This window comes from Sander vitreus, chromosome 4 (assembly GCF_031162955.1).
Source record: "Sander vitreus isolate 19-12246 chromosome 4, sanVit1, whole genome shotgun sequence".
NCBI classification, from domain to species: Eukaryota; Metazoa; Chordata; class Actinopteri; order Perciformes; family Percidae; genus Sander; species Sander vitreus.
The window spans coordinates 14,885,057-14,905,791 of record NC_135858.1 but is presented as its reverse complement, the minus strand read 5'-3'; the positions used below and the strand labels follow the sequence as shown (position 1 = coordinate 14,905,791).

The 20,735-nt window shown below is 39.4% G+C and overlaps 1 protein-coding gene across 1 annotated transcript in view; it reads left to right on the top strand.

The window, feature by feature from the left end:
• The window catches only part of cacna2d3 (calcium channel, voltage dependent, alpha2/delta subunit 3), a 29,605-nt gene that overhangs the window by 7,385 nt on the left and 1,485 nt on the right, over nt 1-20,735 (top strand). The window contains exons 5-35 of the mRNA XM_078248575.1: nt 3,513-3,573; nt 4,147-4,297; nt 4,451-4,525; nt 4,635-4,724; nt 7,157-7,270; nt 8,318-8,396; nt 9,252-9,385; nt 9,781-9,798; nt 11,570-11,641; nt 12,546-12,626; nt 12,738-12,812; nt 13,769-13,852; nt 14,151-14,222; nt 14,330-14,391; nt 14,494-14,561; nt 14,701-14,746; nt 14,858-14,955; nt 15,115-15,208; nt 16,556-16,651; nt 16,773-16,894; nt 17,539-17,616; nt 17,718-17,779; nt 17,873-17,917; nt 18,009-18,071; nt 18,538-18,608; nt 18,742-18,817; nt 19,109-19,149; nt 19,586-19,641; nt 19,786-19,903; nt 20,049-20,161; nt 20,338-20,420. Of these exons, the coding sequence (XP_078104701.1) occupies nt 3,513-3,573; nt 4,147-4,297; nt 4,451-4,525; nt 4,635-4,724; nt 7,157-7,270; nt 8,318-8,396; nt 9,252-9,385; nt 9,781-9,798; nt 11,570-11,641; nt 12,546-12,626; nt 12,738-12,812; nt 13,769-13,852; nt 14,151-14,222; nt 14,330-14,391; nt 14,494-14,561; nt 14,701-14,746; nt 14,858-14,955; nt 15,115-15,208; nt 16,556-16,651; nt 16,773-16,894; nt 17,539-17,616; nt 17,718-17,779; nt 17,873-17,917; nt 18,009-18,071; nt 18,538-18,608; nt 18,742-18,817; nt 19,109-19,149; nt 19,586-19,641; nt 19,786-19,903; nt 20,049-20,161; nt 20,338-20,420 (2,498 nt within the window). The remainder of the gene's footprint in view (nt 1-3,512; nt 3,574-4,146; nt 4,298-4,450; nt 4,526-4,634; nt 4,725-7,156; nt 7,271-8,317; nt 8,397-9,251; nt 9,386-9,780; nt 9,799-11,569; nt 11,642-12,545; nt 12,627-12,737; nt 12,813-13,768; nt 13,853-14,150; nt 14,223-14,329; nt 14,392-14,493; nt 14,562-14,700; nt 14,747-14,857; nt 14,956-15,114; nt 15,209-16,555; nt 16,652-16,772; nt 16,895-17,538; nt 17,617-17,717; nt 17,780-17,872; nt 17,918-18,008; nt 18,072-18,537; nt 18,609-18,741; nt 18,818-19,108; nt 19,150-19,585; nt 19,642-19,785; nt 19,904-20,048; nt 20,162-20,337; nt 20,421-20,735) is intronic.

The window sequence follows — 20,735 nt, the reverse complement described above, 5'->3', positions numbered from 1 at the left end:
TTAATGTATCAGGAGAAATTCATAAAAAAAGAGATTTCTTTCACCAGTGTTTTGTGACACCCTTTTATTCATCATTAACATGTTATTTGAGAATCAAACTTCACTGAACTCTTCTTGGTTTCTTGTTTTGGTCATACTCTATGCAATATCCAAAGAGTGAAAACATTAATAAAGATATAGCCCCCAGTATGTAGGTTATACTGTAGGCAGTGTTCCTCAAGTACTACCTAAGTACCACTTTGAGGTACACATACTTTACTGGAGTACTTCCATTTTATGCTGCTTTATATTGCAATATTGAATATTGCACTTTTCACAGTTACCTTTCATATTAAGATTTTACATCCAAACATCAGTTTATAAAATATGATGCATTTTGATAGATTTAAAAGCAGTTTAAATGTTTAGTTTTGATTAACTACATCAAGGTACCACCTACATGTTAAAACCCCTCAAATCTGAAGTATTTCCCTAAATCATTAATATGCATGACTAAATAAGCACTTTGAAAAACATATTCTCTTAATATTTATTAAAGCTTTAGTGCGTAACTTTTTGATATTAATGAATGTCCGTTACATTCAAGCCATTGCCAAATGAGTTGCTACAAAGCTAGTTAAGACTATCAGCTCCACACAACGCTCTCTGTATTTCTCAGTATGGCTGTGTTCAGAAGATTCTGTCGTCCGGTGACTTTCCCGCGCAGAAGCTCGAGTGAAGATAATTACCTCTTCTGAAGAGTCCATCATGTTTTTTTAATCCTCGTGTCCTCCTTGCATATTAGCAACTGTGTGGAGGAGGGGTGGGGCCGCGTGTGCGATCACGGAAGGCTTGTATCATGTGGATGCGCCGACAGTGTTGTTGTCTTCTTCTTACTTAGAATTCCTCATGGGGAATACAGAAACTACGCACTACAGCTTTAAGAATTTAACATCCACTTCATCAGGACTGTGTGGGTGCGGTTTTATCAGATTTGATTAACAGTGCTGGCAACGTGAGCAAACAACCCACCATCTGTCATCAGATATTGATTCCAGTGTTGTTAAATCCTGATTGGTGCTCAGAAGTATGTGAACCACCTGTTTTCATCTGAGACCCGCCCACTTCAAACCAGTGAAAAGACAAGAGATAAAAAACAGGTATACAGAAAGGTGAAGTTATCAAAATATTTCTAACTTTTGCAGAAAATGTCATCTCCATGTAGTACATTTACATAGTAAAAAAGGGGATTGAGAAAACGGATACATACGTTGATACTATTGAAACATTTACTTTTGATACTTTGGGAAAAAGACATACATTTATTTTTATAGTGTGGTATTGTTATATATAAACTTTATTTAAGACCCAGGGGGATCCATATTACAATAAAAAAGTATAACATAAACATAACATAACATAAAATACAAAAATACAAAACCTTCCACAATGTTCAGTGTCTGACATATAGACATGTTCGCCAATGGTTCCACAGTCTGGAAGTAAATCTGACAGAACTGCGTACAGGGTTAGCTAAAACAGTAATCAAGTTATTTTCTGACTCAGATACCCTACACATAAATCTATACATCAGGTTACGTAAAACAGCAGAGCAGGTAGGTACCCCGACACTGAGAAACATATGGCTTGCACTGGAGCTTCTTGGAGCTCTCAGCAGCAGCCTCATGCTGTCATTATAAGCCACTATGAGTTTTCTAATGCTGCCTTGCTTATAACGACACCACAGGTAGGCAGTATACAAAGGTGTACAATAAGCTCTGAAGAGTGAGATCTTCACAGATACAGAGCACATGCTAAACTTACAACACAGCATGTTCACTTGAGCATACAGCTTCCAACGCTGCCTATAGATATTCTTATCATCAGACAGGTCATTTGCAATAATATGGCCCAAATATGTAATCTCACTGCACACCGTAAGTGCAGTGCCAGACAGACAGAAGTCAGGGAAGGTTGACTGTCTGTCTTCTCTACTCCTGATAATCATGATCTTACTCTTTTTGGCATTGTATTTCATATCAAAATCAGCACCATACTGTGTGCATATTCTTAGAAGCTGTTGGAGACCACTTACTTTTACTTAAGTGAAGGATCTTATTACTTCTTCCAACACTGACTAGTACCTCACCCTGAAGTACCTCCCTAGTACCCTGAAGTGCAAATCACAACAGCAAATAGAAAAGCGCAACAGCAAATCATAAAACACAACAGCAAATAGGAAAACACAATGGCAAATATGAAAACACGACAGCAAATAGGAAAACACGACAGCAAATCATAAAACACAACGGCAAATAGGAAAACACGACAGCAAATATGAAAACACGACAGCAAATATGAAAACACGATAACAAATAGGAAAACACTTCAATAAATCATAAAACACAACGGAAAATATGAAAACACAACAGCAAATATGAAAACACAACAGCAAATAGGAAAACACGACAGCAAATAGGAAAACACGACAGCAAACATGAAAACTCGACAGCAAACAGGAAAACACGTCAGCAAATATGAATACACAACAGCAAATATGAAAACACGACAGCAAATAGGAAAACACTTCAACAAATCATAAAACACAACGGCATTAACTTCTACCGGAAAAGGTAGGGCCTATCTAGCAGAGGACGGACCCTCCTGATTGGACAGACAGTTTTCATATTTGCTGTCATGTTTTCCTATTTGTTGTCGTGTTTTCCTATTTGCTGTCGTGTTTTCATATTTGTTGTCGTGTTTTCATATTTGCTGTCGTGTTTTCGTGTTTTCATATTTGCCGTCGTGTTTTCGTATTTGCTGTCGTGTTTTCATATTTGTTGTCGTGTTTTCCTATTTGCTGTCGTGTTTTCATATTTGTTGTCGTGTTTTCCTATTTGCCGTTGTGTTTTATGATTTGTTGAAGTGTTTTCATATTTGCTGTCGTGTTTTCCGATTTGCTGTCGTGTTTTCATATTTGCTGTTGTGTTTTATGATTTGTTGAAGTGTTTTCATATTTGCTGTCGTGTTTTCCTATTTGCCGTTGTGTTTTATGATTTGTTGAAGTGTTTTCATATTTGTTGTCGTGTTTTCCTATTTGCCGTTGTGTTTTATGATTTGTTGAAGTGTTTTCATATTTGCTGTCGTGTTTCCCTATTTTCTGTCGTGTTTTCCTATTTGCCGTTGTGTTTTCCTATTTGGCGTTGTGTTTTATGATTTGCTGTTACGTTTTTCTATTTGTTGTTGTGATTTGCACTTCAGGGCCACCGTAGACTAGGGTTCTTGTTCAATACATCCAAAACAAAATTAATGGTCACCAATTTGCAAGCCAAAGCCTTTTAAACATAAAGCATTGTTAGTAACCTCCCTTTGAATGTGTTCATTTTTTGTGGTAATTTTAATGCCTACAGTAAGCTTCGTACATACAACAGCACAGCCGACACTGTACAGTATAACAACAGATACAATTATGAACCTGAAAATTATCATAATATGAGCACTTTAATTGACTTCCTATTCCTTCTATTTCACAGGAGTAAAGTGGCATCCAGATGAACATGGTGTCATTGGCTTTGACTGTAGAAACAGGAAGTGGTAAGCCTCTACATACTTAGTCTATATCCACGACGTTCCACTTCCGGGATTGCTCCGGTCCCGCAGGAAATTCTGCCAGATGCATGTCTTTTCGTCCGATGTCCCGTTTCCTTCTGCTTCTTTGTGTTGGAATTTTAAACTCCGGTCGATTTATGAGGAGTATGGTTAGATCTCTGCAAGGTAAATCCAGGCAGCTACTGTAGCTAAACTCTCTATCCAATCTGAGTTTTCTCTTGCACGACTAAAACAACTTTTGAACATACATATATTCCACCAAAACAAGTTCCTTCCAGAGGCTATTTTGCAGCGACACCGTGGCTCCGTGCGGAGCTTAGCGGTGCCCATGACGATTGTGATTGTTTTCAAGAAATGCAAATAAACCAGAGCACGTTTTTCTACCATCTAGCCAGACCAGGCTTGTGTGGACTAGCCAGACCCTCCTCCGCAGCATGTGGAGGAAGGTCTGGCAAAGCGAGACTACTACATACTAGACTAAATTTATTGCTATTGTTTTTTTTCTTATTTTGCAACAAGGTATCAAAATGTGTAATTTAACATATTTTCATATTTCAGGTACATTCAGGCAGCAACATCTCCGAAAGATGTCGTTATCTTAGTCGATGTTAGTGGAAGCATGAAAGGACTGAGGCTGACCATCGCCAGGCAGACTGTCTCCTCCATATTAGATACACTTGGAGAGGACGACTTCTTCAACATCATTGCAGTAAGTTTTAGTTTAGTCATTTACAGTTTATGTCCTATATCTGTGTCTATTCCTGTCTATTATTTTAACAAAATAGTTTTTACTGAAGTATTTCAGATAATTGGAGCTCATTCTTCCATGAAAAATACTAATCTGTAATTTGCATTTCCACAGTATAATCAGGAGATCCACTATGTGGAGCCTTGTTTGAATGGCACGCTGATCCGAGCCGACAGAACCAATAAAGACGTGAGTCGCAATCAAACTGACATGTAATGAATACAGTATATCGGATCAGGTTAATTCCTGTGATTAATGTTTAAAACCTTTCTTTTCCACTTTTATCGTTATCTGTTAGCATTTCCGCGAACATCTGGACAAGCTGTTTGCCAAAGGGATTGGGCTGCTGGGTGACGCTCTGGCCGAAGCGTTCACAATCCTGAGTGATGTAAGTTCCAGTACAGTAAACCTCTCTGTATCTGTGACTGTCAGTTTAATAGCGATGCTGTGAAAACACAAATCTTCCCAGTCTATATTCCACTGAAATGATGTATCACAAAGCAGACCAATTCAATTATTTTTTACTGTTTACTGATTATGTGACAATGCTGTTAAGTATTCATGAGTTATCACAAAATTATCCATTTATTTATTGATTCCTTTGATGGAATAATAATGTATTTGTGCACAGATATCACAAATGCACGTCATTTTCATTTAACTGAAGGGCTCCACATGATCAGAACATTAGGAAAAATTTTATTTTACAAGCCACATTTTTTTTCAGTGACAGGAAGTGTTCGAGTACAACCTCATGTTCTCAGCTAATCATAAAAAGTAGCACACTCCATTCATATATATTTAAGCGTTTGGGAGGTGTGTCGCCTGTCGAAACGCTCCAGCGCTATCCCTGTTCCGCCCTCCAAACACAGACACATCTATTCTGCATCATGATTAATGGCTCTAATTAATGTCGATGATTAATAACGTGGCTGATTGGAACACAAAGCAGATAAGGCCAGGAGCCACACCGCACTCCTTTTATCTCCCTGTATTCAGGCGAGCTTTGGCTGCATCGCTGAAGCTGAGGGACTGCAGCTTTTACCTCTGCATTTGTCAGATTAATTAAAGCCCTGCAATGAATATGGTAATCAGGTAGCAAGTAGCCTACTACTGAAATGCATTGTTACACCACTGCCCAGTGAATGAAATCAGAATACAGCCTATCGTAGACCAAATCAAAAAGAAACTTGCTTCACTTGAAGAGCACTGCACCATTTTCATAAGAGCAGTGTTGAGATACAAAAAAGCAACGTCTCACCCTCTCACAGGCGGCTGATATAAGAGAATCACAAAATGTGTAATAAAATATCCCCAACATCCCCCTGGTTGGATTGTTATAGAACAAGATAATTGATGTATCTCTCAAACAACTAGGACTTGGGGTTGATTAGATTGTATCAGCATCAACTACTTCATGATTCCTGTTATTGATTATGTCTTTTATCATTAACATTTAGATTTACTAATTCCTATTTACTTTCAATACTGAAAGAAATGTCATTTTATACATTCAATGCATTTTGGAGGTGTTGAAAAAAGGAAAAGAAACGCAGGGTGGACACCAGCTGAAGGAAGAAAGAAAAGGAGGAGGTTAATAACATACTGTAGCCCAGGGAAGCTAGATGAGCTGCAACCCTCCATTGTCAGCCAGTTGCCTCTTGAGCTTGATGAAGAGAGCCCACTCACGGCAAGAGGGATGTCACACACTGGACTGCCTCTTGCACAGAAGCCATTTTGACATCTTAAAGGTCCAGTGTGTAACGTTTTTAGTTGTTCATTATCAAAATCTGTGTTGCCCGTTCACAAACTTGTAATGGGTACATGTAAGGGACATACAGGATATACTGCTCCGCCTTTCGCGTTTTCGCTGTCACATGATAAACTCACAGGTGCTGCTAATGGGTATCGTGGCTTCCCGGCCCCGGCAAGTTTGAAGAAGGAAACATGGAGGACCACACGTATTCAAAATCCAAATTTCAGGAACAGGAGTGTTCTTCTTCGCCCAGAAAAAGAAAAAGGATATTGAAAAGAGCAAGAGACCAGCGTTATCAGATGGTGTAAATAATTAAATTAATGACGATTGAATTCCATCTAGCTGCTTCAGTTTTTAGGGTCCTGGTACTGTGCATGCTGGCTAACTGTCACTGATTACTGGGACATGTAATGGAACAGAGCCATCGTTAATGTCATTAATAACAGCTGTGCTTTCACTACCGTGACAAGTCAAACTCTTTCATTATATCAAAACATTGTGGCTGATTATCTTACTTTAGAGTTATTTATTTATATTTATATAATGGAACATGGAAATTATAGACTACAATCAAACATGTTCTAATTTTGGACATTTGTTTATTGTGTCATGCATATACAAGTGCCCAGCCAATCTGAAATTTTAAGACCCTCAACAATATGGTTGTCATCTGATTTTCTCAAGAGAGGCCTCCTGATGCTCCACCTGTGTGATTTGAGAGTAGCGGTGCTCAGCAGTTTTCATCCTGTGTGATCGTGTCACTACATCCTCCTTGTTCTCTACGTTACAAGTCAATGAACCACTTAATTACTGCGATGCATCTTCTGGCATCAGAATAAAGTGTACCACACTCAGGTTTATTTACCAAGACATTATCTGTATTTTATTGACTGATGGCTGCACAGCTGCCATATCAGACATCATCATCATCATCATCATCATCATCATCATCATATACAGTGGAAACAGACAGCTCTGTTTGTTTAATGTTTAAATAACAACCCATACTGTATATTATTTGTGTTGTGAATTTATATCTTCATGTGTTTTCTCTCTTTCTGCAGTTTAATCAGACTGGACATGGCAGTCTGTGCAGCCAGGCCATAATGCTTGTGACTGACGGGGCGACTGAAATGTATGACGACGTTTTTGAGAAGTACAATTGGCCAGAAAGAAAGGTGAGTCTCTCTCTTTCTTTCTTTCCCTTTCTCCGCTGTTCCTCACAGTGCCTAATGTTCAATGTTAACCATGTCCTTTTTAAAAACATTCTGCTTGCTCTGCACTTTTGTTCCAGTTGGGATAGATGTACATGTGAATACTTTATGCCAGCTGGAGCTCCTGTCCTGACGTTATGAGGAATTGGTTTCTTACTTCATCATCACTCATAACTCTATAATTTACAACCCATGTCAATATGATGATTTTCAACATGTTGACGCGTTACAGAGCAATATTTCCCCCCACATAGAATAATACATGGGGAATAAACTGCTTTCAAGGGTAGAGTGTGTACAGTGCAAGCAGCTCAGTCTCAAAGGCTCTGGTCTTCATCCCCTCACTGCTGTGCTCTCCCTACTTTTCTTCCTGGACTCAGGAAAAATCTTTTGTTAGCCTTCCATTGTAAGACTAAAATGCAATTGAAATGGAATGGACTGCTGTGCCACTCACAAAGCGATAAAACAACAGCTCAGGGGTGGTTGTTCAGTCCTATCAAGCATATGTGTGTTGGCAGTGTTTGGCAGGATATTTGGCAGGAGACCCCATCCCCCCTCATACACCCTCAGGGCCGCTATATGGCAGCCATTCACTGTTTTCTATATGCTTCATGCTTAGCAAAGCATCTGGAGCCAATGAGCCGTGCAGGTTTGGCAAAGTGTCACACAGCGTTCTTTAAAAGGACAGTGGAACATGCCCTCATGCCAAACCCCCAACAAAAGAAAAAAAAATGAACTGCAGAGAAACAAAAAAAAAGCCATAACTTACTGTTAAAGAACTGACAAAGATGGACTGAAAAAGGTAAAGAATGAAAAAAAAAAGAGCTGGAAAAGCAGCTTAATGCTCAGTGCTTTCACATGAGGGTGTAAAAACATGCAGCTATACTTCTTACACCAAAGCCTGATAGAATCAGGACAGGAAGATAAAGTCCTAAGGAGACACATCACTTTGCATGTTTTTTCAATCCTTCCATCTTTGAAACTGTCGACATCTATGTGTCCTCTGCACAGGTGCGAATATTCCCGTACCTGATTGGACGAGAGTCTGCATTTGCTGATAACCTCAAATGGATGGCTTGTGCCAACAAAGGTTTGGGACTTTTTGACAAACACTTCTCAAGACAGCGAGTGTCGAGTATAGGCTGATGTGGTGCTCCTGTGGAGCAATGTGATGATGGTTGAGGATGTGAGGGTCTCCGTGTGGTTTGGCCGTGTATGCGTATGTTATGTGTGTGTGTGTGTGTGTGTGTGTGTGTGTGTGTGTGTGTGTGTGTGTGTGTGTGTGTGTGTGTGTGTGTGTGTGTGCATGCATGTGTGTATGTGCTGGCTCAGACTCTTTCTGCCAAGAGGCAATGAAGTGGCACTTGGGGGGGGTCAGAGGTCAATCCGCTCTAATCCCTCTTCCTGTCAGAGTGTCTCCCCCTTGGCTGCTCGCTGCTGATGGCTCCCACGTGTCAACGCTCTGGATGAGTGCCCTCTGGAAGGGAAAGTCACAGGCAGGAAAACAGAAAAAAGGAAAGCCCCAAAAATCCTACCCCATACATACCCCCAATGGGGAATAACCTTACATGTCCAATATGAAGCATTGTCAGCAACAGCAGGAGCTGACACAAGTCAAGTGACTCCCGTGTCAGTGTAAACTGTAATGTCAGGGAAATTAGCAGCAAATTACGAAATGTTGTTAAGGGGTAAGTGCTTTGGGGAAACTTGGACACATGACTTCTGTATTTCTAAAATCCTAGCTACAGCCCTGTTTGCTGATAGTACTTTTGTTTAAGTTTCAGATGCAGGACTAAACATTGCTGATCATATACTTCTTTTTTTTTTACCACTGGATATCAGTTTTAAATATGTTTATGTGTTGTCTTAAATAGTCAGAATACATGTAGGACTACACATTATGTATGCTGTGCCTCATTTTAGGCTAATATGTGTTTAATTTCAGGATATTTCAGTCAGATCTCCACCTTAGCAGACGTTCAGGAGAACGTGATGAGGTATCTTCACGTCATGAGCCGCCCGAAGGTTATTGACCACGAGCATGACACAGTGTGGACTGAAGCTTACGTGGACAGTGCTGTGAGTGTGTTACAGTGCTTTACTTCAAGTTATTAGTTCTCATTCCCAATTTACATTTGTATATGAGTGAGTATATAAGTGAGACTGCATGCATGTGTGTGTCCAGTGCAGCAAAATGCTTTGATTCCACTTTTAGGGGCTATAGTTTCTGATAGTTGCAGGAGCCACGTTATTTTGTCCATTCCTGTGCCGTACAGTAAGCATGCACACGTGTGGGTCTGCTTTCTCATCATTACTCTTCATGCTGCTGGAATGATTCCTCATTATGAGGTTCATTAATCTGCATTGGTCTCCCCCCCTCTGTCGTACATCTGCGTCCACAAAGTCAATGCACAATGTGAAGGCTTTAATCCACTGAACAATTCAATCTTTATGCGTCTTTTCTTTCATTTCAGCTTTCCCAGGCTCATAAGGTAAATATCTACATGTGATGTTTGCGTGCTCGCAGGTAGAATCATGTTAATAAAAAAAATGTGTTGTCTTATCATAAAAGATTTGAACAGATGCTGTAGGAAGTAGTTCTGAACTAGCATCAGAAAGGAGATCACAGGCAGGTTATGAAAGGTTTCCACTGGGACTCAAATTTGAGTCATGTTGTATAAAGAAGTGACCTGAGAGGTTAAATAGCTGCTTATTGCCCCTACTTTTCAACATTATGCTTTTTTTTTAAATTTTCTTAGGAAGTTTAAAGTGAGGAGAGGCTCTCTGAGGCGCAGGAGCAGTAGAGGAGCATTTATTGTACTTCTCTCCAGTATGGAGACAATGAGCATGCATACACTAAAACACAGACACATACACAGACACAGACACACACACACACACACACACACACACACACACACACACACACACACACACACACACACACACACACACACACACACACACACACACACACACACACACACACTCACAGAAGGGTTGGGAGATTGTCCTCTGGAGTGTGTGCTCTTGTATCTCAGCCTCAGACACACCATTCATCATTCTGTGGATCATTGCATTTTATCTCCTAATGCCCATAATAAAACTGACATTGGAGGGGAGACCAAGAAAGGGAGAGGGGTGGGGGGGAATGTGGTTAGGCGTCTGTGGCTTTACCTGACCTATGTGTGTGTGTGTGTGTGTGTGTGTGTGTGTGTGTGTGTGTGTGTGTGTGTGTGTGTGTGTGTGTGTGTGTGTGTGTGGGGACTGAAGCAGTCCAGTTTCTACTTCAATTGTGTGATGAATTGAAGGACCCACCATTCTTCATTTTGTCAAGCTAGATAGTACACACTGCAGTTCACGGCTTGTTTGCTTCATATGCATGCACATACACAAATGAACATCAACTACGCACGCACACACACACACACACACACACACACACACACACACACACACACACACACACACACACACAAACAGGGCCATAGGCACACTCAGCTGTGTCAACTCACGAGGTGAGGGAATAGCAGACCTACTTTAACAGCGCTCATGTGCTTAATAATGTCAGCCTTCATCCTACTGAACTGACCCCACGTGAGACTCACTCAGTTCTTGTTTGACAACTGAAAGGCTGCGACCAGGATCCTGTATGATTCTGCAGGAATTCATGTGGATGCGGCTTTTAACAGATTCTGTCTGTTGTTTGTGTTCCCTACTACTGAATTTGTAGCCACATTTGGCTTCATTAGTGTCAAGTCCTGAAGCTGTTATTCCCTGCTGAATAACCCATGCTCTCTCTTTAATATTTGGACATTTTAAATTGAATTTCATGTCAATTAGGCTGCCTCTTCACTGGTAATTAGCTACTGTACTATGTGAAAAAAAAGTTGTCAGAAGTCAAGTGCTTTTTCACCCAGTAACATTGATTAACATTTCCATGGCAGCTGTTCTTTTTCTTTTAAATTTTACATTCTTATATGATTGAGTCTAGACAACGTTTTGTTTATGAATACAATTATTGTTTTAACATCATTAATATAATTTCTTCTGTAGTAGTTGCTGCAGTAGCAAAAGGACAAAATATATCATCTTTGTTCTGTAGGTATAATAATACAGTTTAAATGTGTCTTTCTCTGTGCAGTTTTTGCTTTTGACTAATGCTTACCAACCTGATGAGAGAACACGCTGACACCACTCTCAATGGGACTGCTCAGCTCAAATAGCAGCATTCAACAAACAGAAATTCCTTCTTTTTTTCAGTTGAAAAACAAAGCAGGCCCAAGTCTGATGACTACAGTAGCCATGCCTGTCTTCAGCACAAAGAATGAAACGGTAAGTGAGCGAGTCATTGACTCACATGACTCTAGAAATAAGTACATTTACTCAAGTACTGTATTTAAGTACAATTTTGACATACTTTACTTGAGTATTTGCATTTTTTTCTACTTTCTACTTCATTACATTTCATGTTGTACTTTTTACTCCTACGTTTATATAATATATGCATATTTACCTATCTAACTTATCTAAAGTTACTTCTTACTTTTCAGATTAAGATTTTACAAAAAAAGATATGATAAGATTATTAAATTAAATACATTGTTAAAGAATAAATGAATGGCTCCCAACCCTTTTGGCTTGTGACCCTTTACAAATAAGTCTTGCTGGGGCTTATTGTCACATTTCAAATGTCTTTTAGTTGTTAGCAGTTCCAACAAAGAGACATTTCCCCTCTAAACTTCTCATTTGGTTTCATTTAAATAACTCTCCAAGGCCCAAAGAGGTACAATTAATTAATATTTCACAAAACGTAGAGTATGGAAAAAAATGATTATAAATTTGATTTACTAAAACGTTTTACTTTTAACTTTTTGACTAAACTACCTTACAGTATATGGAGTGGTTAAAACTAGCTACCCCTTGATCAGTTGCAACAGTAAAATGCTGCTTACAGATTGATGAATTGGTATTTTCTAATAATGTCATATACAATAACATCAGTGTTTTTTATGTAATGAGAACTTTTACTTTTAAATCTTTACGTTTTGCTGATAATACTTCTGTACTTTTACTCACTTAAGTAGGATTTTGAATTCAGGACTTTTGCTTGTATGGATTATTTTTACGTTGTGGTATTGGTACTTGGATCTGAGTACTTCTTCCACCACTGCTAAGTAATTATTCATGCAAATTTCCTCTAAAGTTGTGTATGTGTGTTTTGAATCTCTTCATGCAGAAGAACCAGGGTATTTTGTTGGGGGTCGTAGGAACAGACATCCCTCTGCAGGAGCTGATGAAGCTCATCCCTAAACATATGGTACAATCAGCTGTGATCTTCTTGTACTTTTGCTTTGAATAAAAAAATATGTATTAATATTAATTAAGTAATTTTTTTTTTTCTTCTCTGTATCTCATGTTGTGTCTCTAGTTAGGAATCCATGGGTACGCATTTTCTATCACAAACAATGGCTACGTCCTGACTCATCCGGACCTCAGGCCTTTGGTAACTCAGTTTCTTAACGTTACTTTTACACCAGAACAGTCTCACAGCATTCCCTGACTTTACCATGTTTTTCTTTTTGTTTTGTCCATGCAATTGTATACATAATGGAAATGATGAACTGAAAGCCTCCATTATTGAGGGCACACAGAGACAAATGTGTTATCTAGTTAGGAGGCTAAATGGACTCGTATAGTCTGTAATCCCCACCTTTTCCTTTGATGTATGCATGCAGGGATAAAGGCCACTCATAGGGCTGGCCGGCCTGAGATTTCCCAGAGGTAACTTAACACTCGCTGGCAGAGACCACAGCCGCTCGCATTGGGACCGTTGGTTCCTCAGGAGCTATGGCTGTGCTAATGGGTCTGTGTGTGCCAGTGTTAGTGCTGTTCCTCTCTGTGCAACGGTGTGTGTGTGTGTGTGTGTGTGTGTGTGTGTGTGTGTGTGTGTGTTGGTCTTTTGTGGTTTTTTGTGGTTTTTTGTGAGCGTCTCTTTGTGGCTAAAACTGTGCTGTGGTTGTATCATTGACTTGTTTCTTGTGGACCAGACGACATACACTAGCAGAGTTTGACATGTACAGTTTAATGCATCAATGTAGACTTGTTTAAGCTTGGAATTCCTATCAATCATGTTAATGATTTTAATTTACCTGACAGTGGTGTTAATTTCACAGACGATTTGTTAAATAATTACACAACAAAACCTCCATAACAAGGCTTGATAAATAAGATCATACAGCAAGTCTTCATGTTGACACTGAAACACAAAAGACAGATTACAGTGACACCTTTCTGAATAGATTTATTTCTTTAATATCACGCTCATAGATTTAAAAATTGTGTGTCACATGCAGATTTCACAAATGGGTCAAGCTAGAGTAGCAGACATGCTTAAGCCGTGGTCTGTCAAAATAAAATTAATTGATCATTAAATTGTGTATATTGTGTTTCTTTGTGCAGTATCAGGGCAGTCAGAAGAGGAGGAAGCCCAACTACAGCAGTGTGGATCTCTCTGAGGTGGAATGGGAAGACAAAGATGATTTTGTACGTGTTAAACCCCTAAAAACCAATGTTCTATGGAAAGACAGGTCATTATTCAGTCGACAATATGAAACAATAGATGTACTTTGGACTACATGCAACATTGTGTGACTGCAACTGACACAATGCTTTGATTTCACATTGTTACTGGACTGCATGTCCATTAGTTAGTTTGTACAGTAAATTATCTATTATTTCAAATAGATTTAGGCAAAATGCCAGCCACATCCAGGCTGCTGGATCACTGATCCAGCCTCGACTTCTCTGCTCCATGTGCCTCTTTGTGTGCTTTATCTTTCAGCTACGCAACGCTATGGTGAACAGGAGGACAGGGACTTTCTCTATGGAGGTGAAGAAGACGGTGGATAGAGGGGTGAGGCTGCAGATAAAGATGTCTCTCTATCAGATAAGGCTTGTTCTCTCCATTGTCTCGAGACTCAAGGTGTAAATCTCATCTGCACTTCTTTTCTGCTCTTTTAGCGGCGTGTCCTGAAGATGCACAATGACTACTACTTCACTGACATCAAAGGAACACCATTCAGGTGGAGAAAATAAAGTTTCATTACATTCCTAAAACAACTTTCTGTCCGTTTATGTCTTGGTTACAGTTAAATGTTGATTTTCTCCACTGTCTGCATCTCCAGTGTCGGAGTGGCTCTCTCCAGAGGTCAGGGAAAGTACTTCTTCCGAGGAAATGTCTCAGTTGAAGCCGGTATGTCACTCCAACTCTGTCATTTACTCCGTAAATACAGTGAGATGCATTTCACTCTGACTTGCTTGTTTGAGAGGGCTTATTGTATTAGTCTACCCAAGCTGGCATTGCTGAAGCGTTACTGACTTGTGTTTTTCAGGGCTCCGTGATCTGGAACAGCCAGATGTCGCTCTGGCAAATGAATGGTAACACTGGGGTTATGGGAGCGGGCATTCATGCGTTATGTAGGTTATCCCTCTGTGATCATCACACAGTGAGGCCTGTGATGTAACAGTGTGGCTCTGTTTGGACCACAGGACTTACTGCAACACAGAGGAGCAGCACGAGCACCGTCACCTGACCCAGATTCAAGCCATCAAGCTCTTCATGATGGGCCGCAGACCACACCTCAGATGTAAGAGACATCTGAGTCACACCTAAATAAACTACACTACATGGATCCTGTTTTATCGCTGATCAAATTCTAATTCTAATATGAATGAATATAATACACAAAAAAATGTATTGTTACAAAAGAGATGGATGTTTTAGGTTTTTGAACAACACTCTGCAGGTGACAGAGAGCTGATCCAGGAGGTGTTATTTGATGCTGTGGTCACTGCTCCACTGGAGGCCTACTGGACTGGACTGGCCCTCAACAAGTCAGAGTAAGAACATTTTTGGTACCACTTTTCAAGTCATTAATGTTTTCTAATAAGCCATCAGTAAATGTTTGTAGGTCATCAGCATTCATAAATGTTTGCAAGTCATAAATGAAATGTTCTTACAATAATCCTTCAAGTCTGCTATGTAAATGGTAATAATAAGTTGTCATGATCAAGTAGACAAAAAAAACAGCCAAAGGGATTTTTTACAAGCTGGCAACCCAAAATGATTCTTATGAATGCCGTATAACTGATTTATAAGGCATTAATAACCATTACAAAGGCATTCGTTACATATCCTTTATATGCCTTTTTAGAAAGTGGCACCCACATTTGTTTACAGAAACTCTATAACTATATCTCTTTACCATTAATGATACTTACATACACATTACGTACATTGAAATAACTGTTAGTCGCTTTATTGTTACCTTCTTAAAGCAACCTCAGTGTAAGAGATGGGCTTAATCTTCCAAGTCTAGTCTTCCAAAAGTTACTGCCTTTTTGATATCAAATTACCCAGACACAGTTTCCTTGCTGTGCACTGGTGGACGGAGGCTAACACAAAGAGAACTTTGGGTGATATATGATATTAGGAAGGGGTGTTTTTTCACAGACAGAATGAACAGGAGAAAACAATCACAGTGACAAAAACTGTGTGGACATGTGAGTGCTATTTTAAGACAAACTTGTGAAAAATTTGAACTTATCCTTTTAAACTCTGAATCCTATTATAATGTCCTGGTATACATATTAATGTGACGTTGTCAGTCTTCAAATGTACGTTTGATGTGTATGTGTCATATAAGGCTTTACAGTATAACTAGAGTTTATTATCATTTTAGATTCATCTTTTTTTATTGTTTTATTTTTTTTTGGGCTTTTCCGCCTTTAATGGATAGGACAGCTAGGTGAGAAAGGGGAGAGAGAGGGGGAAGACATGCAGGAAATTATCACAGGTCGGATTCAAAACCTGGACCTATGCGTCGAGGCATAAACCTCTATGTTTATGTGCGCCTGCTCTACCCACTGAGCAAACCCGGCCACTTAGATTAATCTTTTGAATATAAAATAATAAAAGTTTGAGAAGAACTCATTTAATGTGGTATTTTGAGAGCCATATCAGCTGCGTCAAGACCTTTCCTCTATTCACCATTCAGTTTAATCAGCAGCAGATCTGACTCACACTGTATACATTTATAAATATTCCACACCATAAATTCAAAAGTAAAACCCAAATTACATGTGGCATTGTACAATTGTGTTTAGACTTTTCAGTCAGGAATGTTCAGGGAAAGCACTCAGAAAGAATGTACAGATGTGTTATACTGCTTCTGCATATACCCACAGGAACTCAGACAAAGGAGTGGAGATTGCTTTCCTGGGTACACGCACCGGCCTGTCGAGGACCAACCTGTTTGTACCTGCCGATCAGCTCTCCAATCAGTGAGTCCCGCTGCTCAACATCGCTCTAATTATACTTACAGCACGAGGCGAGGCTGTGATTGTGCTTGATAAATCTAATCTTTTTCTCTTCGCCTCACTTTCATTATGTGTGCTTCCTCAGAGATTTCCTGACAGCTGAGGACAAGGAGGGTGTGTTTAATGCTGATCACTTCCCACTGTGGTACAAGAGAGCTGCAGAGCAGGTCCCCGGCACATTTCTCTACTCCATACCCTTCAGCACAGGTATGCAGAACAGAACCAGAGATAGAGATAGAAGCTCAAGTGTGCAGTTCAAAATAAAAGTTCCCTGTGCCGCACAAAGAAAGTAAGTTTATCTGCCTATTGCTGCTAAATAATCTGCATCTTACATGTACGTTATATAAGAACATCTTAATTATTGAGTGCAGCAAATATATAAATTATTTTTCTGGAAGTCCGTCTGGTTGCTTTGGTCATTCAGTATTTTAATATCTTAATCAGTCTTTCTCTATGTCCCTCTTTCTGTTATGGATTGTGGTTTTTACTGGTTTCCACTGATAGGATGTGCAGCACAGCTCACCTCCCTTACAGCTTTTATGCAGTTAATGTGGCCCACGCTCTGTCTGCTCGCAGAGGATGGAGAATTCAGCTTCACTCTACGGGACATTTACCACCTTTCCTCTGTAAATGATGACTGCATCCACTCATAACATGAAATGTTCCCATCACAGCACCCATTTCAGAATTTTTAGAGTCATCTGGCTGTAGTAAAAGCTCTGACTGGACATTACTGTAATGAAATAGACTGGTACTGCGGTTTCTTTTGAGCCTGCCAAATCAGGCTGCTGAGTAAAGGGCACCATCTAGTGACCAGAAAGTGTAAGTTTATTCTCTGCTCTCCTTTCTAGCTTTAGAAAATAAGAGTGTGGTTTTGGCCAGCACAGCAATTCAGCTCCTCGATGATAGAAAGTCTCCAATTGTTGCAGGTAACAACCTTTAACCCATTTATCATATCATTATTATCTTCATGTTAAGACTTCCTTTTGGATATGATGCAGTATCTCATGTGCTTGGTCTTGGTGCTCAGCTGTGGGGATCCAGATGAAGCTTGAATTCTTTCAGAGGAAGTTCTGGACTGCCTGCAGACAGGTAGCTACACATCATCATCTACTGCAGCATGTTTTACAACAACATGAGCTCCCTGAATAGGTGTGAAGCTTAATTACTTTGTTTTGTGCTCAGTGTACAGCTCTGGATGGAAAATGTAGCATTAGCTGTGATAACGCGGTAAGAACAGTCACATAACTCTGGCTCTTTGAATTTTTTTGTCAGGTTGTTTTGTTAACATACAGTAATGTTTTATTTGCCCTTCTGACAGGACATTAACTGTTATCTCATTGACAACAATGGCTTCATTCTTGTCACAGAAGAGCAATCTCAGGTACGGTGTGCATGTGTGTGTGTATGCATGTTTACATCTATAAAACAAAGGTTGAAATAATGGAAACACCTAAACACATGCCTTTACCTTAACTGCTCCAATGTTTTCCCGCAAGTCGTGAATGTGTATAGCGCAACACTGAGTCGTAAATCCAAATAGGATAGCTGAAGGCCTTTGCATTTTGCACTTCAGAACATCCCAGAGAGATTCAATAATGTTTAGATGTGATAATATAACACACTGACTCCTACAAGATGGCTTCCTATACTGTAACAGCAGCCCTGAAATAAAAAAGCAGTTTCTCTGCTGATGCAATTTGTGAAGTTTTGAAACAAAAAAAAACCTTGAATCACAACTTACTTAGTTACGAGATTAAGTCTTTTCATTGGATGTTCCTATTATTTTGTCCACCCAGTGTATGTGTAAAGTTATGTGCCTGTGTGCTTTGACATAACTTCTATCTCAGACAGGGCTCTTCTTTGGGGAGGTGGAGGGTGCTGTTATGAACAAACTTCTCCAAATGGGGTCATTTAAAAGGTCTGAGACACAACATAACATTTCCCTGAGCCCTGAACTGATACATTTAACCTGACTTTAAAATCATGTTGTTACAAACGTCATATTTGATTATGTGGTTATGACAGCGTGTGCTGCTCGGTTTGTGTTGCAGGATCATGCTGTATGATTACCAGGCCCTTTGCAAAGACTACGCTGGGAGCAGCGACTGTGCACGCACTTTGTCAGATGTAAGACACAACATCAGCTGGTAGATTTATAGATAGACAACAGACGCAATACTTTTATCATCTGCGGTTCACTACTGTAGGCTACATCTACATTTGTGTGACCTGAGTTAAAACCATCGTAGCATAGACCTCGAAACCTCTCTCAGAGTTTGTGGTCGACGCTGTTTGCTCTCTGGTGGAACATCGGGAGAGAGCACAGTCTCGAAATGAACTTCGACATTTAAACAAACTCAAACATTTTTTTCATTTCATTTCACGTTCGAACATAATATGCTTTTCTCTCTCTTTTAGCCCTTCACTGTTGTTAAGTGGCTCCTGACTGAACTTGTCATGTAAGAATAACACAAAAACATGTATGATGTACACAATGTGGTAATAAAGGTATATTGATTAATAAGAGTTAGTATTTGAAAAGAACAAAATGTTGAAGGATGGAGGTTTAAGTTGATAATCATCATCTTTTAATAAACATTTTAAAACATATTTTCACTTATAAATGCATTTACATATTACATCCTATCAACTGTGTACTAATATTACTTCATAACCCAGCATGTCAACCAGTAACAAGATACAATGGTTAATACTTATATATTGTGCTATGAATAAAAAAAGAATTAATTCTCTCATTAACTATACCCTTTTAATAAAGACATTAACTATTGAATAATGTGTATCCTTGTGTTAACTGATATTAATTCAAATGTTCTCATAACTGTCACTGGAAACATTTGTTTTAATATGATTTTTGTGTTTTTTTCTCTTAAGTTTTCTGCTCGAATTTAACCTGTACAGCTGGTGGAATGTGGATCTTTCAGTTAAAGGTAACTGTAGTTAACCATCATTACAGGCGTGTACTGTATGTGTTAGAGAGAGAGTATGAGAAGGAAACTGGAAACCCTCTCTGTTCATCTGTTGTTTTGTTAACATGCTGCAGTTAAATTAAATTTGCTTTGTCACACATTCAGCTCAGAGATCTCGGGGTAAAACCATGATGGTGCCGTGTGATACAGAATACCCCGCCTTTGTCTCCGAACGCACCATCAAAGAAACAACAGGCAACATTGACTGTGAGGGCTGTATCAGGTACTGCTTCAGGCCAATGTAAACACAGTGAATCATGTAATAATCATCGCTTTTCCTAACAATATCTATCGTAGTATCGATATAGTAGATGTTCGGTCTGCTACTATTCATATTGTTTCAATTCCTGTCTCTGTTTGGGCTGCAGATCTTTTGTCATACAGCAGATTCCCAGCAGCAACCTATTCATGGTTGTTGTGGACAATAAGTGTGACTGCAGCAGTTCTCTTCCAGTAACCATGGATCCCATCGAGATCATGTATATCCTTTCGAGATGTAACACAGATGCAGAAAGTAGATCCTAAGAATATTTGTACAGCTACTTACTGTGAGAATTATGTTATTTCTTCCTTAGGATTCAATGTGTTTATGTTGGTGAAGCGCTGAATTTATAAGCACGTTCTGTTCATTTATTTACATCCTTGACGCCTTTGAACACAACGAGTCACTTAAATGTGACAGACTGAAGTTTCAGAAGGACAGAAAAAAGCCTGAATCATGCCATCCTTTCCACCCTGAGGTATGAGGACATGTGTTTGTCTGCATACAAGCAGTAGGCGATTTGAGGGGAGATGAGGGGGGATGCCATCTGCCTTGTTAGCAATATAGACCTTTCATGGCAGACATGTTGACATGTCATAGTAGGAAAAGCAGAGGTGTATTCAAAACCATTGATGACGGCTGCATTCCACTTAGGAGAGGCCCTGGTGTTGTGCATGCTGACTCACTGAAATAGTTTACTGGGACACTTGATGGAATTGAGCCATCGTTAAGGTTATCAATTTCAGCTGTGCTTTTCCTACTATGACAAGTCAAAATATCTGCTGTTAAAAAG